This window comes from Bufo bufo, chromosome 4 (assembly GCF_905171765.1).
Source record: "Bufo bufo chromosome 4, aBufBuf1.1, whole genome shotgun sequence".
NCBI classification, from domain to species: Eukaryota; Metazoa; Chordata; class Amphibia; order Anura; family Bufonidae; genus Bufo; species Bufo bufo.
Genome location: NC_053392.1, coordinates 619,547,973 through 619,571,768, shown reverse-complemented (window position 1 = coordinate 619,571,768; position 23,796 = coordinate 619,547,973). Strand labels below are relative to the sequence as shown.

Below are 23,796 nucleotides of genomic sequence, written 5' to 3'. Positions count from 1 at the left end.
ATGGGATCTGAGGGCCATCCAAGTTTGACATCGATGTTCTTTGCAATGTCATACTGTGTGTTTCCTCCTTGTCTTCCTTCCACTCCTGGTGTGTTGTTTATGGTGTGGGTTTGAGTTGGAGGTTTGTTGTACGTCTTGTTTGTTGTTGCATGTCTGGGATGCTGTTGGGGTTTGTCCCTGCATGTGTGCAAGACGTTTCCCTTTATGTGTGTTACCTCCGAAAGGGGACTGGTTTCCTGGAGGGGTGAACCATAAGCCTGAATGCAGCGCTGCCTGGAGCATCCATGCATCTGGTGTTCACATGGAGGTCCGGGTAGATGTTTGGTGCCATTTCTTCATCTCTGCTGCGGCAGGTAAGTGTTGGTTGTTGCTAGTGTTCTGTTGTTACACTGTGTACTTACCTGCCGTGCAGTCGCTGCATTGTTTTTATCCCTGTCAGCTACTGGGCCTCTGGAGACGCCTTTCATCCGTGGTTATGGATGAACTCCAGGTCTCTGCCCTGTCACAATGTTGAGGGTGATGTAGGGATTCCTAGACTTCTAGATTCGTTGGTATGAGCCCCCTTAACATTGAAGGCGGCTCATACAACCAGTAGACTAGGGCTGTTTGGGGGAAGCTTTAGGAGGTGTCCAGCTCCCTTTTCCCTGCCTATGGCCTAGTAATTGGTGACATTGTACAGTGGGTGGTTTTCCCCACTCCCCACCGTGACAACTGCCCACTGTTCCATCATCCAGCATAGATGCTCCCTGGCCCTTGCAAGAAGATGACATATGTGGTAAGGTACCCTTGCAGGTTGTCTAGCATGCAGACCACGATGTAAAGGGTTTTGAGTGATCTAACGTGACACTTGGGTGCCTTTCACCTCCCTTAAATGTGCCTGGAGTTGTGTGGCATTCATCATCTGGTTCCGCAGGGAATTGTTCAAAATGAAGCAGTTATCAGTGTGGGATGTGGCCAAAAGACGTCCACTTCTATGCCTTTCTGTGACTCTTCCAGTCTCTCTGATGCAACCTGCTGAGTGTCACGGTCCCTCCAGTGACAGAGGTTAGAAGATCAGACTGGCTGCATGTTAGGTCATCTGACAGCCTTTTCACTTGTTGCAGTGTTGTTGGTAATGACCACACCTCTTGTCTTAGGTATAGCTTGTGGTCATTACTGCTCCTCTATTTAGTTTGGACTCACACTTCATACCATGCGGTTGATATTCTCTGCCTGGAGTTGGAAAAGCTGGTATTTGGTCCTCATCTGCTCATCCATTTTATAAGTGTACTTCTCTTGGTATTTTGTTGTTTCCATTTGCTCGTTCTTTACTAGGCCTCAGGGAGAAACTGGTTTGTTCATCTGGGAAGGAACCAGTAGTCTCAGACCCTGTCACTAATCTAAGGGATTTTTAGGATTACTAGGACCTAGGTTTTCGGTATATGAAGTTCAGGGTTTATTCATACTGACAGGAGTCAGGGCTAGGTTTAGGGTTTCCGTAGGTGGTCACTATTTCCCTAGACTTGAGGCCTAGTTCCTGATCATTTTCCTTCTGTTGTCATTCTGGAGTTTCTCCCCTCCCCTTACACTGTGACTCTCTAAGCTCAGTTGACACTTCCGTCTGAGAACATTCTGCTTGAAGCCTCGCAATGGCGAGGTACAGTTGATCAATTTTTAGGTGTTGTCTTGGTCTCATGATGTCAAAATGTGAGGAGGACTGTTTAAATACAAATTATAATTGAAGCAGTAAATTTATTGGGCGTTCAATGGATTAAATTCCTGTTGTGAATTTTACAGTTAAGCTCCTTGTTAGAGAACAGCAAGTTGTGCAAAACGTACTGAAACATTGTACAATTGGACATGTGCATTCAAAAGTTTAGATATGGTCACATTGAGTTCACCTGAAAAAATATTAAAAGTGGCCCCGTTTTGTAGTCGGGTCCAAACTGATGGAAGGCAGGGCCAGCAATACCATATTGTGGCACATTATACCACCCCAACAGAGCTAAATATCACAGTCCATCACAAAATAATGCCAACGGCACAAAATACATCCCCAAAAACTTCCACTGGCCGCCCATGAGGAGGGCCAAGACGGCCCCCTGCACCGGCCCACTGGGAAATTTCCCTGTAAGGTCTATGGCCAATCCACCCCTGCATCCTGAAATTTCACCCACAAACCAAATGTTCCTTTTTTCGGCAGACTCATTTGGGGGCTTTAATATACCGTGTTAAAAGAAATCACCTTTATTGTAGGCCTCGGATGAAAAGTAGATGCATGTAATTAAGTTCGAATTTTTTTATCATTCTGATTTGGGCAGGCCTTGTATTCCTTGTTTTGTACATGAACCTCTAACCTTAAACCCTCCTTTGTAGGCAAATCCTCTTACAGGTTGATCAGCCTTGTAACCCCTGACAGGTAAATGAGGCCAAAAAACTTTAAGAACATTTACTGTCAGTCTCACTTTCAAAATACTTAGAGTCAATGGTGTCCAAGAGATGGAAGATAAATTCCTACTATACCACTAATGCCCCACTCTAGTTAGGGTTCCGTATCTCAAGACAACACTCTTGGACCACATATTAAAATACTAATGCACCTATAGTAGAGTTCAACTCAATGAATAATTAAAGATAATTCTCCCTAAAACTGAAAAAATGTATGATTTTTTGTTTCATCCTATCTATATTTCGCATAGCCACAGATGTCACTTCCAACACAAGTGATTGTGACCCCAATGATGTGACTTGTTATTGCCACAAGGACACCACCAACAGGTCCTACTACAGCATCTCCATTACTTATATCCAGACTTAATGGGTCCTACAGCATGTTGGCCAAAAAGCGTTTTTTAATTATGTGGACATAGATTGGAGTTAAGTTTTGATGTCACAGAAATCAGTTTTGACTCGACGTGTTCTTATTGTGGTGTCACAATGATGGAAAACAGACCATTACTTTAACATTTTTTTGTAATACTAGCCAATGAAATACCAGTTTTGCTGCAGTATCACCAGCCTGAAGTGTAAATGAGGCCAAAGAATCATCCCTCCTATTTATTTTCCCCTTCTTTGCAGCAATGAGCTTTGATCAAGGCATACAGCAGTCTGTGATCTCCTTCGTTCAACCAGGATTCTGGCTGTGTATTACATTGAAGGTCTCGCTGTTATGGTTACAGTCACAATGGCCACTTAATCAGACACTGGATTGGCACAGGTCCTCTGAGTATTCCTGTCTGCACCCTACTATAACATAGGTCCTCAAGGAGCTAAATCATACATCAGGCATAGTAATACCACGTTCACATCTGCGGAAAGCTGATCCGGCACAAATGCTGGCTGTCGGCCAGACCAAAAACCATTGCACGCAACGTTTTTTGTCTGGCCGAAACGAGGCAATTATGCCGGAAAGAGGTCAGATCACTGCCAGACCTCATTACAGACCATGGGGATCTGGCGGAGAACTACAGAATCTGGCAGGCTACTCTCTGCCAGTGGTACCTTGGAACAGAACCCGAGTTCTGTAAAAGTTTTTTTACAGTAGAAATTAATTTACAAATTTATTACCCGAAGTATCGTGAGACTTAGTGAAGTAATAACTTCGGCTCATCGGAGCCAATATATTCTAATACTGTACGGAGTGCTCGCTCCGTACAGTATTCTAACAAAGTTTTATGTGAATCGAATTCAGATGAAGCATCCGAAGTCGATTCGCTCATCTCTACTTCTCTCCTCTATGAGTTCTCTGATGTTTAAGAAAACCCTATTTCAAGCTAAAACACTTTCCACATTTTCGCTTCTCTCTTGTGTGTATTTTAAGATGTTCCACAAGGTTTGATTTCTTATTACAACATTTCCCACAGAATGAACATAAAAATGGCTTCTTCTCAGCGTGTGCTTTTAAATAAAACTTGACTTGCAGGTAAAACATTTCCCACATTCTGTACATGTACTTGGCCTTCTGTCTGTGTGTGTGTTCTTAGATGCTTTATAAGACTTGATTTGTGGCTGAAACATTTTTCACATTCTGAACATGAAAATGGCTTCTCTCCTGTGTGAGTTCTTAGATGCACCATAAGATTTGAATACCTGCTAAAATGTTTGCCACATTCTGAACATGATAACGGCAACTCCTCTCTGTGACTTCTTAGATGTTCCACAAGACTTGATTTCTGACTAAATTCCTCCCCACATTGAGGACATAGAAACGGTTCTGCCCCTGAGTGAGTTTCCTGATGTTTATCAAGAGCCGATTTTTGTCTAAAACATCTCCCACATTCTGAGCACGAAAATGGCTTCTCTCCTGTGTGAACCCTTAGATGCTTCATAAGATTTGATTTCTGGCTAAAACACTTTTCACATTCTGTACATGAAAATGGCTTCTCCCCTGTGTGGCTTCTTAAATGTTCTGTAAGGCTTGATTTCTTACTAAAGCATTTCCCACAATCTGAACATGAAAACGGCTTAGCTCCTGTGTGAAGTCTTATATGTTCCACAAGATTTGATCTTTGACTAAAACATGTCCCACATTCAGGACATGAAAATGGCTTCACCCCGCTGTGAGTTTTCTGATGTTTTACAAGAACTGATTTCTTGCTAAAACATTTCCCACATTCAAGACATGAATATGGCTTCTCTCCTGTGTGAATTCTTAGATGTTCAATAAGATTTGATTTCTGACCAAAATACTTCCCACATTGATCACATGAAAATGGCTTCTCTGCCGAGTGAGTTCTTTGATGTCTCTCAAGAGAAGCTTTATACTGAAAGCATTTTCCACATTGCAGACATGAAAATGACTTTTCATCTCCATGAATTCTCTTATGCAAAGAAAGATTAGAATTCATTTTCAGATGTTTTCCAAATGGAAACATTTTCTCCTGTCTTTGTCCAGTTCTTGGTTTGTCAACCAGTGATTGATTAGCTAAAGGTTTCTTGTGACCTGCGGTATCGGTGAATAGATCTCCGCTGTGAAGGACTAAGGGTACATTAGGAGTTATTGAACTGTCTTGTGTGGTGTTATCTTCTGCTTCATGATAGGAAGATAAAAGGAGATGTTCAAGGGGGGCTTCCTTCTCCTCTTCACCTGAAAAATTAAACAAAATGTTTTTTTTTAGTTTCCCAAACAAATTGATCTAAAAAATTATGGCCAGAAAATGTAACCAGGCAAATTTTAAAGAAATAAAGGTGATATTTGCGCTAGAGAAGAGAGAAAGGAAGGAAACAGGAGAGGAAACACCAGGAGTGTGAGTAGTGGTAGTAGACCAAGTGGACATAAATAGAGTTTAATCATGTTTTCCTTTATAATTCTGCAACTCTTATAACTTTTTTTTAACCCTTCTTAAAGACTTGTTATACCATTTATAATCCCATTAGAAGTAGTAGAAGTAGAATGTATGTTGTAGCCATGTACAGCGAAGTCCTTTATGACCAAGATGTTCAGGCTGTGATTAACCCCTTTGTGACCTCTGCAGTATACAGGGAGTGCAGAATTATTAGGCAAATGAGTATTTTGACCACATCATCCTCTTTATGCATGTTGTCTTACTCCAAGCTGTATAGGCTCGAAAGCCTACTACCAATTAAGCATATTAGGTGATGTGCATCTCTGTAATGAGAAGGGGTGTGGTCTAATGACATCAACACCCTATATTAGGTGTGCATAATTATTAGGCAACTTCCTTTCCTTTGGCAAAATGGGTCAAAAGAAGGACTTGACAGGCTCAGAAAAGTCAAAAATAGTGAGATATCTTGCAGAGGGATGCAGCACTCTTAAAATTGCAAAGCTTCTGAAGCGTGATCATCGAACAATCAAGCGTTTCATTCAAAATAGTCAACAGGGTCGCAATAAGCGTGTAGAAAAACCAAGGCGCAAAATAACTGCCCATGAACTGAGAAAAGTCAAGCGTGCAGCTGCCAAGATGCCACTTGCCACCAGTTTGGCCATATTTCAGAGCTGCAACATCACTGGAGTGCCCAAAAGCACAAGGTGTGCAATACTCAGAGACATGGCCAAGGTAAGAAAGGCTGAAAGACGACCACCACTGAACAAGACACACAAGCTGAAACGTCAAGACTGGGCCAAGAAATATCTCAAGACTGATTTTTCTAAGGTTTTATGGACTGATGAAATGAGAGTGGGTCTTGATGGGCCAGATGGATGGGCCCGTGGCTGGATTGGTAAAGGGCAGAGAGCTCCAGTCCGACTCAGACGCCAGGAAGGTGGAGGTGGAGTACTGGTTTGGGCTGGTATCATCAAAGATGAGCTTGTGGGGCCTTTTCGGGTTGAGGATGGAGTCAAGCTCAACTCCCAGTCCTACTGCCAGTTTCTGGAAGACACCTTCTTCAAGCAGTGGGACAGGAAGAAGTCTGCATCCTTCAAGAAAAACATGATTTTCATGCAGGACAATGCTCCATCACACGCGTCCAAGTACTCCACAGCGTGGCTGGCAAGAAAGGGTATAAAAGAAGAAAATCTAATGACATGGCCTCCTTGTTCACCTGATCTGAACCCCATTGAGAACCTGTGGTCCATCATCAAATGTCAGATTTACAAGGAGGGAAAACAGTACACCTCTCTGAACAGTGTCTGGGAGGCTGTGGTTGCTGCTGCACGCAATGTTGATGGTGAACAGATCAAAACACTGACAGAATCCATGGATGGCAGGCTTTTGAGTGTCCTTGCAAAGAAAGGTGGCTATATTGGTCACTGATTTGTTTTTGTTTTGTTTTTGAATGTCAGAAATGTATATTTGTGAATGTTGAGATGTTATATTGGTTTCACTGGTAAAAAGAAATAATTGAAATGGGTATATATTTGTTTTTTGTTAAGTTGCCTAATAATTATGCACAGTAATAGTCACCTGCACACACAGATATCCCCCTAAAATAGCTAAAACTAAAAACAAACTAAAAACTACTTCCAAAAATATTCAGCTTTGATATTAATGAGTTTTTTGGGTTCATTGAGAACATGGTTGTTGTTCAATAATACAATTAATCCTCAAAAATACAACTTGCCTAATAATTCTGCACTCCCTGTATAGACCGGGGAAGTTGCATCTTTAAACATGGAACCCGCTCGGGCGTTCAGCAGGCACCAGATTTCTGCTGTTTCAAACAGCAGAGACTCGCAGCACATATATGCAATCAGCGGTAAGGCTAATCAGAATCAGAATCAATTTATTTGGCCAAATAAGTTTGCACTTACAAGGAATTTGACTTGGCAGTTGCTTGACAGACACAAACAAAACAGTACAAGGTAAGACAGTATGGATAGTGCAGGACAAGGACAGTATGTATGTTTTAGTGGCAATAAACAGGGAGAAGTGTTTGTTTTCAGTTCTATGCTGTAATGTTTTTAAGTCATAGCAGCTTTAGCGTGGTTCTGCATTAAGCAAGGCAACTGCCTGAGGGGAAAAAGCTGTTCCTGTGCCTGCAAGTTTTAGTACCTGACCAAGGGCAACATCTGCATGGAGTTTGGATGTTCTCCTCGAGTTTGCGTGGGTTTCCTCCCACAATCCAAAGACAGACTGATAGGGACCTTAGATTGTGAGCCCCATTGGGGACAGTTGGATGCTAATGTCTGTAAAGAGCTGCTGAATATAGTAGAGCTATATAAGTGCAAAAAATAAATTAAATAGCCACTGAACGGTATCTCACTCATGAAGGCATAGGCTGGAAGATGGAGTGAGCAGGGTGAGAGGGGTCTGAGGCAATCTTAGCCTCTCTCTTTCTACACCTGCTGCGTGAACATCCTGCAGTGAAGGTAAGCTACAGACAATTATCCTTTCCGCTGTTCGGATGATGCGCTGCAGTCTCACCTTTTCTAATACTGAGCAGGAGCCGAACCATACAGTCATAGATGATGTCATGATGGATTGGATGATCGTGGTGTAGAACTGCACCATTAATTTTTGTGGTAGGCCAAACTTTTTCAGCTGCCGTAGGTGGTGCATCCTCTGTTGCTCTTTCTTGATGATAGAGACAGTATTGTTGTTCCATTTTAGGTTGTTGGAAATTGTGGTCCCTAGAAACTTGAATGACTCTACTCGGGTTACTATAGATCCATTTATGATTAGGGGGAGGTGCTGGGGGGGGGGGGCGGGGGATTTCCTAAAGTCTATTATCATCTCCATGATCATTAAGTTCCAAGTTGTTGCTGCACCAGGAGGAAAGCTGTCCCACTTCATGCCTATATGCAGACTCATCCCAATTTTGTATGAGACCAACTACTGTTATGTCATCTGCAAACTTCAGAACCTTCACAGATGGGTCTGTGGAGATGCAGTCATTGGTGTACAGTGAGTAGAGCAGTGGGGAAAGCACACAGCCCTGGGGAGCTCCAGTACTGACTGTCAAAGAGCTTGAGGTGTGTTTCCCAAGTCTAACCTGCTGTCTCCTGTCGGTTAAGAAATTGGTTATCCATTTGCAGATGGATTCAGGTATGCGTAGGTGGGAGAGTTTGCTGTGCAGCAGCGATGGTATTATGGTATTAAATGCAGAGCTGAAATCCACAAATAAAATTCTGCCATAGGTGATCGCCTACAATTCACCCCTCAGATGCCGTGGTCAAACAGACATAGAAAATGATGAATGAGATGGACCTTCTGGCCCATCCCCAACCACACTACACCGTTTTTTTGAGCGGGGAAATGTCACAGAATCTGCGCCAGAAATACGCCTAATGTGGTTGGTCTTTATAGGGGTTGCATGGCCTAAATAAAAAAAACTAATGGCAAGCTGCATTGCGTTAAAAAATCTATATCAGTGGATGACTCTAGGTACTGTGGTGCTGTCCCATTCTTTTAAATACTGAAGTAAGTACTGTAGCTCTGCCTAATGCACAATGGAAACAGCTGTGATGTTTCTGTGGCTGTTTCCAGCATCCAAAGCTTCTATAAAAGCTGACTCCTGAAATGCCGATCTGATATTGATGACCTATCATAATGAAGGATCATCAACTGTTCAGTCCCAAAGAACAGCTTTAAGGTTACCTGAAAAGTTGTCCATACCCCTACTGCAGATACTTACCTTCTCTCAAGCTTCATCCACACTGCAAACACCCTCAACCCACCAGCTAATTAACTTCCTGTTTGGCCGCTGTAATTCTGGATTCTACTAAAACTGCTGCCCTTTAAAGGGCCACTAAACCCAGAATAAAGGGCCACTAAACCCAAAGAAAAAAACAACTAATGTAACATCATCTCCTTATGTGTCTTTGTTATTTGTTTGTTTTATTCACTATCACGATTGCAGATGAATAAAGTAAACTAGAACAGCAGTACATTGTTCTCTCAGGCTGTAGCCATGTCTTCTCCCCCTCCTTCCTGTCCATTTTACGGACAAGAATAGGCATTTCTATAATGGGTCGCCCGTTCTGTAAGTTGTGGAATGCACACGGATCGCAAAACATGGCCCAGTCGTCTGAATGAGCCCTAATGCACATAAACTGATAACAGCCTGTCTCCAGCCAAAGATGGAGAGGCAGGGAGGAATAAGGGACTTGTCTGACTGCGGGAAATCTCCTAAAACTGCTTTGTGTGGCAGTGTGAAGATGTACAAAGAGGAAAGAGGTAAAGATAAAAAATTTCTGGCTGTAGTGTCCCTTTAAATTCATAGCATGAGGACAGTACAAGTTTCCAACACAGACATGCCATGTAACCCGTATCCCACTGCTTAAATACCTAGTCTATTTATGTAATTCAATATTCCCTCTGAATCAGCATTTACCCCCCCATCCCCCCCGTTTTTGTGATTGTATCTGTCCATATTGTGTTTCATTGGACCAGTGCCAATGAAGATGGTGGAATATAATGGCATTATACGAAGAATTAACTATAAAGTTAATAAAACTAATGATGAGGAGGTAATATTAATGATGAGGCAGTCAAACAAGATTTATGAAAGGTTCTTACCATTCACGGACACTGAAAAGGGTTTTTCGAGTCCACTTGTTCCATCAGAACTTTCCTGCAAGATTAAGGACATGAGAAAAAATGGAAATAGAGCCTTAGATTTATATATTTGTACAATTGTATCAGGTCTCCCCTTAAATATGTTCTTTAAGACGAAATAAAGGTCATGACTTTTAGTCTTTCTTCATAACGGACGTTCTCCAGGCCCCTCATTACTTCCTGTTTTTCTACATATTCTAGAAAAGGGTGCACTAATGATTTGTGAAGTATTAAAGGGAACCTGTCACCAGGATTTTGTGCATAGAGCTGAGGACATGGGTTGCTAGATGGCCGCTAGCACATCTGCAATACCCAGTCCCCATAGCTCTCTGTGCTTTTATTGTGTTAAAAAACCGTTTTGATCCATATGCAAATGAACCTGATATGTGTCCTGTGTCCGGAGATGAGTCAAATTTTCTGAGTGCAGCACCGCCCCGCGTCCTCCGAATCTCCTCCTCGCTGGCTGACGTCACAGAGCTGGAGCGCCGAAATCTTGCGATGCGCGAGCTAGCGCATGCGCAGTGTCGGCATCATGTTCATTCCCTGTGCTGGCATCAGCACAGGGAACGAACTATGCATGCGCTAGCTCGCGCATCGCGAGATTTCGGCTCTCCAGCTCTGTGACGTCAGCCAGCAAGGAGGAGATTCGGAGGACGCGGGGCGGTGCTGGGCTCCTTTCCGCTGGACTCATCTCCGGACACAGGACTCATATCAGGTTCATTTGCATATGGATCAAAACGGTTTTTTAACACAATAAAAGCACAGAGAGCTATGGGGACTGGGTATTGCAGATGTGCTGGCGCCCATCTCGCAGCCCATGTCCCCAGCTCTATGCACAAAATCCTGGTGACAGGTTCCCTTTAAACATTATGGGGGTCTTTTATTAGGAGCTTCCTTGCGGTCTTATATTTAGACCGTTTTCTACCCCTAAACCAGGCGTAGAAAATGATCAGTCCTCTTGCCCACCCAAGGCACACACCCTTTTTTTTTAGACCTGGAGTGAGTGGGGAAGAAGTTGCAGATTCTGCCGCAACATGGCGTGTGACAGAATTGTTGCCAGATATACAGTACAGACCAAAAGTTTGGACACACCTTCTCATTCAAAGAGTTTTCTTTATTTTCATGACTATGAAGGCATCAAAACTATGAATTAACACATGTGGAATTATATACATAACAAACAAGTGTGAAACAACTGAAAATATGTCATATTCTAGGTTCTTCAAAGTAGCCACCTTTTGCTTTGATTACTGCTTTGCACACTCTTGGCATTCTCTTGATGAGCTTCAAGAGGTAGTCCCCTGAAATGGTCTTCCAACAGTCTTGAAGGAGTTCCCAGAGATGCTTAGCACTTGTTGGCCCTTTTGCCTTCACTCTGCGGTCCAGCTCACCCCAAAACATCTCGATTGGGTTCAGGTCCGGTGACTGTGGAGGCCAGGTCATCTGGCGCAGCACCCCATCACTCTCCTTCATGGTCAAATAGCCCTTACTTTCAAAGTTTTCCCAATTTTTCGGCTGACTGACTGACCTTCATTTCTTAAAGTAATGATGGCCACTTGTTTTTCTTTACTTAGCTGCTTTTTTCTTGCCATAATACAAATTCTAACAGTCTATTCAGTAGGACTATCAGCTGTGTATCCACCTGACTTCTCCTCAACGCAACTGATGGTCCCAGCCCCATTTATAAGGCAAGAAATCCCACTTATTAAACCTGACAAGGCACACCTGTGAAGTGAAAACCATTTCAGGGGACTACCTCTTGAAGCTCATCAAGAGAATGCCAAGAGTGTGCAAAGCAGTAATCAAAGCAAAAGGTGGCTACTTTGAAGAACCTAGAATATGACCTATTTTCAGTTGTTTCACACTTGTTTGTTATGTATATAATTCCACATGTGTTAATTCATAGTTTTGATGCCTTCAGTGTGAATCTACAATTTTCATAGTCATTAAAATAAAGAAAACTTGAATGAGAAGGTGTGTCCAAACTTTTGGTCTGTACCTTGCATCACAAAAGTAAATGACCTCCTATGTACCTAACCAGTAAATCAATTACTATTTCAATACAAGACAGTATTCTGCTTTAGAAGCAGCTCACTGGCATTGTGCTGTTACCCTATCATTTTCATCTACTCTACAGAACCTTAACATTTATTCACAATGAAAAGCATTTACCAAGTGGATGTCAAACAGGTGGACATCTATTAAACAATATTTTTTGGAACTAGAAAACCAATTGTTGCAGTGACCTACAGCAGCCAACAATAACAAGATCAACTATACTCCACTGGGGAGGTTAGTAGAAAGCTTCATTACATCAGTCTATGGAGGATTTGTAGAAACCTCAGCTTCATCTACCTGATGATCCAGTGGGATATTTGGTTTCTCCTCTGGACAATCCTGGGAATACAGAGGACTGGGACATCTCTCTGGTGGATTTCTCTGACTGGATCCATCTATAGGAAATACACACAGTGACTGAAAACATTGTCTATATGTGATGATCAAGTGTGAATGCACTCCTATTTTCTTGGGAGCAGCATTTTTATGCAGTTATGCCCAGCCTGTCCCTAGACGACTTTGATTGGGTGGTACATATAAGCTGTGCGTGCTCCTCCTCTCGTTGGTTGTTTGATGCACACAGAGGTAGGAGCAGCACACTATATGTGCAGGGTCTCCTCTCCTGAATGTGGATGGCCAGCTGCATGGGTAGGTTTACAGTGGGACCTGCCTGGCTGAGACCACCTTGGCGCGGGTAGGCGGGCACAGATTTGTTTTGATCAAGGTACATTGGCTGAGAGTCTCAGATTTTATCGTGTCAGAGTGAGGGCTTAGTCCATATGTTTGCATATATTGTATTGATGCGTTATTTTCCGTGATTTTTTGCTCATATATGTAATGATCAGATGATGGGGGAATCTGACTCTCAAAACTGTTCTCTCCTCTACAGTCATGGAAGGTCTCCTCTTACCCAGTGATGTGAGCGACTGGTGATTCTCCATCATGACGTCCTTGTACAGATTCTTATGTTCTTCTAAATACTCCCACTCCTCCATGGAGAAATAGACAGCGACATCCTGACACCTTATAGGAACCTGACAACACAAGGATACAGTCATTACCAGACCCCCCATCCCTTGGCGTTATTGTATAATGTCCCAGCATTCCCAGCAGCGCTCACCTCTCCGCTCAGCAGCTCAGTGATCCTGGTGGTAAGTTCTAGGATCTTCTGCTCATGTATCAGGGAATGAGGTGGAGGCTCGGTGATGGGGCTCTGGGTCCTGCTCCATCCTCCTGACACACGGGGTGTCACACACTCACCACACGACTTCTTCACTACTGTGTAATCCTGTGTATGGGGAGACGCCGATCACTACAGAGATTCTAAGAATCCTTCACCTTTACAGTCATTTCCCTGTTTTATTACTAGAGATAGGAGTGACATCATGTGAGACTCTCACCTCACCAGTTACCAAGTAGATGATCTCCAGTGTGAGGTCTAATATCCTTACAGCCATGTGGTCTCTGTCCTTCTCCATCCTAATTGTGATATAAGGTCAGCCGGCCACCCCTGCTATATAGAGAATACAGTGTTACACAGGATAAACACTGCAGTGTACCACATACATCAACCAGTTCTTCTCTTCCAGGTCACTATAACTCTCATACTACTCAAGTCTGTACTGTCACAGACATGGGCACTCCAAATACCTACACACTATAGTTCAGTCACAATTGCTGCTGCCATGTCTGAACCATGATATAAACCAGAAAGGGGATGTCCAGGATTTATCCGGAGCATAGGCCATCAATATCAAAATCTTAGCCAACCCTTTTAAAGAGTCACCGTACTTTCATTTCATGTAATAGAGAATGGTGTAACTAGCAAATTTCTTATCACTTTATTTTAAAAATCTGCCTGCATCCACCTGTAAAATAAGCTGTAAAGTCATGGCCACTAGGGGTCTCACTTTCACCTAATCTGTGGTCCACTGCCTGTTGTCAGGCAAGATCCGTCCCCAGTAAAAGACACACAGAAGACGGCTGAGAGGACGTGGGGGCGTATCAGAGCCAGCTGACATTGTGAGCCTGATAAAAGAGCTTTTCTACATAGCTTCTGAAAATTATAGGAGCCTGCTATGTGACTGTGTGAGTTAACCCTCCTTGTCTGTTGATGCCCTCTGCTTGTGAGAGAAATGCATCTAGCTATGCAACTGAAACAGGGAATAAAATGGCAAAAAAAAACTGACGGGAAGCCCAAAAAGACCATTTTCTTCACAGTTATGATTCTACAATGAAGCACAGCCATTATCTAATTTTTTTTTTCAAAAATGAGGTATGCTTTAAGGTGTGACCACACATTGCATTGCGTATTTTCATTGATCCACAGCAAAATCCACAAAAGTTGCATGCAGATTTAGTGGATTTGCCATGGCAGAGATTTAAAATCTTCACCGCATGTCAATTTATGTGTCGATTCAGTCGTGAAATCTAATGTTTGCTGGTGCAGTGACCCAGAAGGGAGTGTGAGCAGTAGAGGGATGGAAGTGGTATGAATATTGGAAGTTGTCAGTCCTCACAGCGGTTGAATCCTTCTCCCTCACTCCCAGGGCCAACACAGTGATGAGGGGGCAGCAGATAACAGTAATGGTTTCCCCTGGGGCACACCCTGGTCAGTCTGCAGTCTGATGGAAGGTGGGCTGCATTTAGTATTGCAGAGCAAGTACAAGTCAGGAGACCAGAGAGGAGGTGCAGCTGACCAAAATAACAAGAGTCATTACTGAAGTGCACATGGACTTCCACACACGATGGAAGCACAAATCTTACTAAACAGTTTCAAAAGGTTCTGGCTCAAACATGGGTTACCTCAAGAGATTCTCTGAGATACAATTCCCTACCTAGCAGTTCTCTACATAGCATTCCAGCTGAGAGGTGCATCGATTTCTTCTGCAATTCCTAACTGTGAGGTGCAGACTCCAAAAGCAGCAGAACTACAAGCTGCCACACATGTAGGAAAGGGGCATAGCTGTGAGGTCTATTAGCCGTAGACGTGCGTTACTCTCACAGGCTAAATCTTTGCACTCCCTCCTTCAGCTGCTCGTCAACCTCAGGGGTTCCTTGCTGCATTCAGTCTCAGGGGTATCAAGCTTGCTGATGCTGATTGACAGTTTATCGGAGATGTATTACTTCATGGACTTCCTCAGCAAGGCTCGCACTAGACTAGCCTGGACACAAAACAGGAGCCAAACCCAGTTTAGCCCTGTGTTTCCTCCAGTTACTTGTCTCTCAGACCAGCAGGCTTTGGTCATGTTCACATCTGCGTTGGAGGCTGCGTCCTAGGATTTCATCACAGATGAGTGGACAAAAAAGTCCTACATGCAGGACCTTTTTTCCTGCTAAAAAAGCAGACACTCAAATGGACCCCATTATAGTCAATGGCGTCTGTTCGGTTCCATTCGTATCAGTTATTTTCAGAGTCCGGAACTTCCATTATTTTTGTTTTCTGCTCTTCTAATGGAGCGTAACAATGGAAATATCCAGTGCTTATGTGAACCCATAGTTTAACCTACAGCCTGCAGTTAAAGGGGTTTTCCAGGATTTACATAGTCAAAGCCCATCCTGAGGATAATGTGAGCGGTGGGGGTACAACTCCGGAGACCCCCGCAGATTAGTTGTATGAAGAGGCAGCAGCGCTCCATGAGCGCTTAGGTCTCCTACTAGTCTAGTGATGTCATGTTCACCCGTCACATGATCTAAGCGCAGCCTAGCCCCATTCAAGTGAAAGGTCCTGAGCTGCAGCGTAGTGGCATGACGTAGGACGTGCTGCGCCCTGCCCCCGTACCTCCGCTCCTTGCTCTGCTGCTCCCCTGCGAGCTTCTGTGGAACGCCGCACGCTGGACGCCGGATAAAGGATGAAGCTGCTGCACCGCTCTCCGTTTTCCTAGGCGGGTTTGTCCGACTGCCTCGACCACCGTTGCAGCTCGTTGGTGATCAGGTGACGTCCCGCTGTCTGTTATATGCAGTTCTGCCGCCGGTGAGTCCTCTTTGAGGGATGGCTGGATGACCGGCTGATGACTGGGGGAAGTTTGGTCTGCGGATGTGAGCCGTGACACCGGTGGACTCCGAGGCGCCTGATTAGAGGACCACTCTAGGGGATATGTGGGGCCGGTTCATAGGGCCTGTGTGCCGGTTTGATCTGATTTGAGAGCCTGTAGTGGTCCGGATACAGGTGCGGGCACATAGCTGGATTTCGATGCAACTCTTCCATGCTCTCGGGTGGCGCTAACTGTCGGTGATTTGAGGACACAGACATTGGGCCAACTTGGTCTGTTTCTATCACCATTGGTGTGTGGTGCAGGTGTGGGGTGCAAGGGTCTTTATTGGCCCTGAGGTTGCTGGTGTGCTGGGCCGAAGGGCGCACTTGGTGAGAGTAAGAGTGCCCCCCAGCCCGGCCACAGCCATATATTGACCCCATATCTACCCCCTGTACTGGCTCGGCTGTGTAACTAATATACCAACTTGTTCTCTGCACTACCCCAGATGGGGATGAAGATTGGATCCCTGTGAGAGAGGGAGAAACCCTCACGCATATTTGCCCCTGCTTGTGTTATCTTGAACCGCATTGAATTTTACTGAATATATTGTTCGAACTTTTCAGGCCCATTTGGCAGTTTCCATGCTTCCCTGCGTTGAAAACCGGAGAAAAGGGCTGAAGATTGGTGAGATCTGCAGGGGTCTCCCTGTTTTAGTGTTGGATGTATGACCCCTAGTTTTTCAGCTATCTAACCTTGAACATATTATATCCACTAACAAAGATTAACTTCGATTAACTGAGTGGAGTGTTTATATTTCTGTTATAAGATCTATGAGGTTTTTTTTGGTTTTGTTTTTCAGCTATTTAATCTTAAATACATCATATGTATTAACAGAGATTAACCTTGATTAACTTGGTCTGAGTGGAATGTCTATATCTCTGCTATAATAATATTCAATTCCTAACCCAGTTCATCCTCCAATATCTCTGTAACATGTGGTTTTTCACTATGCCTTGAAATTATGGTTATAGTTGTTTGTTTTTGATCTATCTTGAATGAGTTGAACTCCCTTTCTTTTTCTCCAGGTTTTGTGCCGTTTTTTTTTTATATAGTGCAATATCATATTCAGGTATAATGCCCCACAAGTTTTGGAAATCAGGGGGGGCGGGTGGGTGGTATTAAGCCCCTTGAAAGGAGGCCCCGGGAGCAGCCCCAAGCACGCTTAGATAAAGTTTTGGGGTCCACAACGCCCAAAACTAGGGGGGGGGATCCCAAAAAGCAGCAGCCCACCTTGAATCCGGAGGAAATAAGCCTACCGCTACAATGTTGGTTTCTATGGAAGCTAGGGAGGTTGATAGGGAAGGCTTGGATAGTGTTAATAATAAGTTAGCTGAAATTTTGGGGGCAGTGAATAAGACTAATAGCACCGTATCTCAATTAACAACCACAATGGCAGCGTTACAGGGGGATATTACCATAATTAGGGATGAAATCACAAAACTAAGAGTAAAAGTGAAAGATTTGGAGTTGGAGACAGGGGCTGTGAAAAAGGAGTTGGGTTTAGCCAAAAAACGTCTTGAGGGTGTGGAGCAGGAATGTCTTGGGTTGAAAAATAAATTGATAGATCTGAAGGATAGATCTCGGAGGAACAATATAAGATTGGTAGGGTTCCCTGAGGGGGTGGAACAAGAGAACCCAGCGGACTTTGTGCAAAAGTGGCTGGTGCAAACATTGGGAGCGGATTATGATCTCTCTACGTTTTGTGTGGAGCGGGCCCATAGAATCCCTCTGAGGAAGCCCCCCCCAGGTGCACCCCCTAGAGCTTTTTTAGCTAGATTGGTTTGCTCCAAAGATCGGGATTGGGTACTCAGACGTAAAAGAGAACTCCACAAAATTCGTTTTGATGGGAACTATATTCAAATATACCCTGATTTTTGCCGTGGGACACAAAATAAAAGGCGGTCTTTCTTTGACGTTAAAAAAAGATTAATTTCCGCACACAAAGTATGCGATGCTGTATCCGGCTAAACTCAGGGTGGTTCATTTTGTGCAATTTTTCCCCACACCTACGGAGGCTGCACAGTGGCTTGATTCGGCCGGTTTGTAGCCCCCGTTGGGATTTCTCAATTTTTGAGCATGTCTACATTTTTATACGTTGGTTATATGGCGGTGTGGAGTGAGGAGTGGGGCTTGATCGGGAGTGGGGTTGGCGAAGTGGAAGAGGTTGATGGGGATAACACTCTCTGTGAGCCAAATGGTGGGTTGGGGTAGCGGTTATGGGCGGGGGGGTCGGCTGCTGTCGCTGGGCCTAGGAGGCCCCTCTTCCCCCTCATGCCGGTCTGCGGAGTGCTTTGGCTTCGGGTAGCTTAGAATGACGCGTAGGGTTCTGTGTTGGAATGTGCGAGGGCTGGGGGATAGAGTTAAAAGGACAGTGGTGTTTGATGTTATGGTTCGGCACCTCCTGGCAATTGTGGCCTTATTGGAGACACATGCAACGGCTGATAAGCTCCCCCAATTAAAGAGGCGATGGGCGAAATTGGAATACCACTCATACCTGTCATCATATTCGAGGGGCGTGAGTGTGTATATTCATCATGGAGTTGATTTTCAGCCGTTGGATATTAAGGTGGATAGGGAGGGTCGATTTGTCTTTCTTTATGGTCAGTGGAGTGGACAGGAGACTATTTTAGCCTTTATCTATGTGCCTCCCCCTTTTGCGTCCACTGCTCTATCTTTGCGGTCTACGTTTATTTGCAGTAAACCCCCGTGCCCGTTGTTACTGGTAGGTGACTTTAATTCGTTATTGGATCCCAGACAGGATAGGATATCTCTCTCCCCTGAGCAGAGGCATACTCGGTCTCTCCTGTGTAGAATTACCCAGGAGCTTGCATGGGTTGATGTCTGGCGTCATTTGTATGGAGAAAAAAGAGCCTATTCATGCTTTGACAGGACGTACAGGTCAATGTCAAGAATCGACTTAGCGTTTGCAAACGGGGCTATGTCTGATCAAGTGGTGAAGATGAAATATGAATTGCATGGAATCTCTGACCATTCTCCAGTATTGCTTCTGCTCAGGGGAGTGGGGGTAAATACGGGGCCCAATAGAACCTTTAGACTGAACCCCTATTGGTTGGAGGTCATTGGTGAGCGGGATCTAATCAATGCGGAGATTCTTGAATTTGGCATCGGAATGAGGTCTCCACCCATATCCATTTTGTATGGGACGCTTTGAAGGCCTACATTAGAGGCCTCTATTGCGGTAAAATAAAAAGACAACGAGTGGAGTTCCATAAGCAGGAAAATGCAATGAGGGAGACAGGGGGCTTTGACGAAACACGGTACGGATTCACTACGCATAGAACTGAAAGATGCTAACCAACAATATAGGACTTTTATGGTGAACAAGGCCCAACATAAACTCTTTTTTCAAGGACAGAGACGTTTTAGTGAGGAGGGAAAAACAGGGAAATTGTTATCTGCACTGGTCGCTAATCAAAGGGGTGGGACTAAAATTAGGTATATCAGGAATAATCGGGGCCAGATAGTCAAGGATCCAGAGCAGATCAGACAGGAATTCGCCGAGCATTATTCTAATATATACAGATCTGAAACGGTATGCAGTCCCTCAAAAACTTATGACTATTTGGACCAATTAGAAATGCCTTCTCTTTCGCCTCAGGAAACCAGAATGCTCGATCATCCTATACGACAGGCAGAGTTAGAGGAAGCCCTTCGCTCGGTTAAATATAACTCTTCCCCCGGGGCGGATGGTTTGCCATTTGAACTTTATAGGTACAACGCTAAGGCACTTCTCCCTATTCTGCTGCAGGTTTTAAATAAATCATATAGATATGGATCTCTCCCTCCATTTTAATAAAAAAAAAAAGATAAGGACGGCAGTGAGGTTGGGTCTTACAGGCCCATATCACTCCTTAATACAGACTATAAGATTTTTGCAAAATCTTTAGCAAACCGTCTTAAATGGGTAATTGCAGCCCTGGTTCATTCTAATCAAACAGGATTTATTCCTGGGAGACAGATTCAGGCGAATCTCTATGGGGTGTATTTGAACCTGTCGGTAGGGGGGGACCGGACCACTCCATCCTGTCTCTGGATGCTGCTAAAGCGTTCGACAGGGTGGAGTTGTCCTTCCTGTGGCGAACATTTTCGATTAGGGACTATGTTTATCGCAATGACTCAACTGTTATATACTCAACCAATAGCCTGAGTTAACATTGATGGGGTTAATTCCTCTATTATTGAGCTTCAACGCGGTACGAGACAGGGTTGCCCGCTCTCTCCCCTTTTATTTGCGCTATTTATGGAGCCGTTGGCTTGTAGGATTCGTTTGAATGGTCAGATTCGGGGCTTCGGGGTAGCGGGAGAGAGTGATAAAATTAGGCTCTACGCAGACGATGTTATTCTCTTTCTGGATCAGGGCTGGAAAGCCGTCCCCCATGTTATGCAGGTGATAGAGGAGTTTAGTCTACTGTCTGGTTACTTAAAGGGATATTCTCAACACGCTATTTGATACTTACCTGCTCCCGGCGCGCTGTCCACTTCCTGGTTTCGGCACTCGGCGGGCTCCATCTTGATTGGAGTCTTCTCCCGGCCGGGCCGCGTGCTGCACTGAACGCGCACGCCGAGGCCGCGCATGCGCCCTGGTGACTTCTTCCTGGCAAGTATACTATACTGGCCAGGAAGAAATCACCATTGCGCATGCGCGGCCTCGGCGTGCGCGTTCAGTACAGCGCGCGGCCGGCCGGGAGAAGAGAAGAAGTCGTCTGCGCACGCGCGGCCACCGGGATTCCTGAGAAGAGCGGTGGCCGTAACCAGGGGAGACGGAAGACAACAGTCAGGTAAGTATATGTTTATTTACTTCTAAGGGGTGGGAATTTGTTAATTAAATATATTTAGAAAAATGATCACTGTTAAATCATTAACAGATTTAACAGTGATCATTAAGATGAGAATACCCCTTTAACTGGGCTAAGTCCTCACTCCGCCTGCTAAATCGAAATGCCCCCGAAGGGGGTTCCCGGGTCCGGATGTTGTCTGTTGACGACTCTCTGAACTATCTGGGGATAAAGATAGGTGTCCCTATAGGTAGATTCTGCGAGTTAAATCTTTCCCCGGTAATGGATAAAGTAAAGGGGAAAATCAGAGCCTAACAAAAAATGTTAATATCGCAATCCGATCGACTGGCATTGGTTAAAATGATTATACTACCTCTGGTTTTGTATCCGATCAGCGCCTCCCCCATATGGATAGAGGATTCCTTTTTTTATAGACTGGAAGCTTTAATTAACGACCTAATATGGGGGAGGAAGAGGGTCCGTATAAAGCAGAGGTATTTGTGGCTGGCCGAGACTATCACTTCCTTTCTTTCAAGGGTATTTATTTTCTGTGCAGCTACAAAGATGCTGTAATTTTAGAGAGAATGCACTTGGGCAATATTTAACTAGGGTAACTGGTAGGTCACTTGGTAATATTTTTATGCATCTAGAAACAGCACAATTTGCAAATCTGGACACTAGTTGTTTAATCCCGAGAACTCTGCAGAGAGTCTGGGATACATTGAAAAGGACTCTGCAGATGTCACACGTGCTTCATTTTACCCCGTTATGGGAGAATCAGAACTTACCAGAATTTTTGAAAATAACTGATCACATTTACTGGAGTCGTAGGGGAATCACTAGAGCGGCACATCTGTTTGTCGCAGACCGTTTTAAAGTCTTAGGGGACTTCAATTTCACAAATATCTCTTTTTTAGACCAATTTATGTACACACGTTTAAAACATGCATACGGAGCTACACTTAATAAAACATATATGATGATTCAACAACACTCATTTTTTGATTATTGTTTTTTTCACTTAGGGAAAAAGATTAAAATGGCACAGATCTACTCGAAAATGCGAGTTTCACTGTCCACGGTGATTTCCTTTAAAAGTATACCTAAATGGGAGCAGGAACTGAAAACTTCCCCCCTCCCATGGCCACAGATCTTCCAAAATACACCGCAAATGCAGGCGAAGTTTGCTAATAACAGAGGTCGTGAATTCTATTGTCGAAAGTGCGGCAGCCCCGACGCTGGATATATCCATCTTTTATGGGAATGTCGCGTGATAAAGCGGTTTTGGGAGCGGGTATTTACAGCACTTCAGGGGGATTTCCCCCAATCTTGTGTACCGGATATGATTTCCGCGATTTTGGGTTCCTATATACCAAAAAAGCCAAATTCTTCTGTACATCATTTAATCTGGCTGAAGGGCTGCTTGATAGCAAAGGTCCTGATAGTTAAGAGATGGGGTTCCCCCATATCTCCCGCATTTGAGGAGTGGAGACGGATTATGTCCCAAATAAAGCTGTATGAGGAGGTTGAGAGGCGGAGAAGGCAAGGTACGCGATATCCCTCGCTTTGTTGGGTGGTGTACGTGGACGGGTACAAGGGGGGAATAAAAAAGAAAGAAAAAAAAAAAAGGTCCTGAGCTGCGATACCAAGCACAGCCGCTATCAAAAAAACATTACAAAACCTTGGTAATATGCTATGCACAAACACCCCCCAGTCACACACCGATTCCATATCCTAGTGATATCACAGAATAGTGTGTGATGGAAGACCCCTCTAATCCAGGAGAACAGCCCCTCTTACAGGGGTCTGGGGGTCTCCTAATATTCCAGGGGGAGAGCAGACATGTCTGAAGAGAACTCCCCTCCTGACCTCCAGACTGTGTGAGCAGAGACTCTCTATGGCCGGTGCTGCCCCCTGCTGGCTGGACCTGCTATATGTCACCTATAGAACCGCTCCATTCTAATAAACCCAGAACCAAGACCAATAACTGACCTGCAGATCTCACCTCCTGGGGCTGCAGGACCTGCGATGACGTCACACTGGTCACATGACAGGAAGTGCTACACAGTGAAAACCTCCCCTGCTTTACTCCTCCCCTCATGTGACTGATCACATGACCATGACATCATCAAAGGTCCTGAAGTCACCAAGATAAACATCTAAAGCAGGGATAGGCAACCTCTGGCACTAGGGATGAGCAAATCGACTTCGGATGAAACTTAGTTGTACCGTAGAACTTAGTGTGGCACCTTAGAACTGAACTCGAGTTTGGGAAATGTTTTTTTACAGTAAAAATTGTTTTATGAAGTTATTACGCAAAGTCTCGCTGGACTTTGCGAAGCAATAACTTCGGCTCATCGGAGCCAATACATATTGGAATGAAGTTTTATGCAAATCGACTTCGGATTCGCTCATCCCTATCTGGCACTACAGCTACTGCAGCTGCAGCATGAATATTTGCTTTGAACTTCTCAGAACTCTCATACAAATGAATGGAGCATGCTGGGAATTGTAGTTTCACAACAGCTGGATTGCCAAATGTTTCTGATCTAAAGTTTTCTCCCATGGTTCCCCCTCTCTCACACAGACCGCTCCCCATGGTTCCCCCTCTCTCACACAGACCGCTCCCCATGGTTCCCCCTCTCTCACACAGACCGCTCCCCATGGTTCCCCCTCTCTCACACAGACCGCTCCCCATGGTTCCCCCTCTCTCACACAGACCGCTCCCCATGGTTCCCTCTCTCTCTCACAGACCGCTCCCCATGGTTCCCCCTCTCTCACACAGACCGCTCCCCATGGTTCCCCCTCTCTCACACAGTCCGCTCCCCATGGTTCCCCCTCTCTCACACAGACCGCTCCCCATGGTTCCCCCTCTCTCACACAGACCGCTCCCCATGGTTCCCCCTCTCTCACACAGACCGCTCCCCATGGTTCCCTTCTCTCTCACACAGACCGCGCCCCATGGTTCCCCCT

At 44.6% G+C, this 23,796-nt stretch overlaps 2 protein-coding genes and 1 long non-coding RNA gene across 3 annotated transcripts in view; all 3 read right to left on the bottom strand.

The window, feature by feature from the left end:
* LOC120999684 (gastrula zinc finger protein XlCGF57.1-like) overlaps positions 1 to 12,974 on the bottom strand; it is a 78,917-nt gene extending 65,943 nt beyond the window's left edge. Inside the window, exon 1 of the mRNA XM_040430701.1 lies at positions 12,904 to 12,974. Coding sequence (XP_040286635.1) covers positions 12,904 to 12,937 — 34 coding nt within the window. The 5' untranslated portion in view covers positions 12,938 to 12,974. The remainder of the gene's footprint in view (positions 1 to 12,903) is intronic.
* The window catches only part of LOC120999677 (gastrula zinc finger protein XlCGF57.1-like), a 354,101-nt gene that overhangs the window by 110,950 nt on the left and 219,355 nt on the right, over positions 1 to 23,796 (bottom strand). The gene's annotated exons all lie outside the window — the stretch shown is intronic.
* Positions 13,230 to 22,853, bottom strand: LOC120999774. The gene is made up of 3 exons (XR_005778639.1): positions 22,816 to 22,853; positions 13,394 to 13,506; positions 13,230 to 13,281 (listed from the first exon to the last, which is right to left on the bottom strand). It is a non-coding gene; the product is annotated as an uncharacterized LOC120999774 (long non-coding RNA).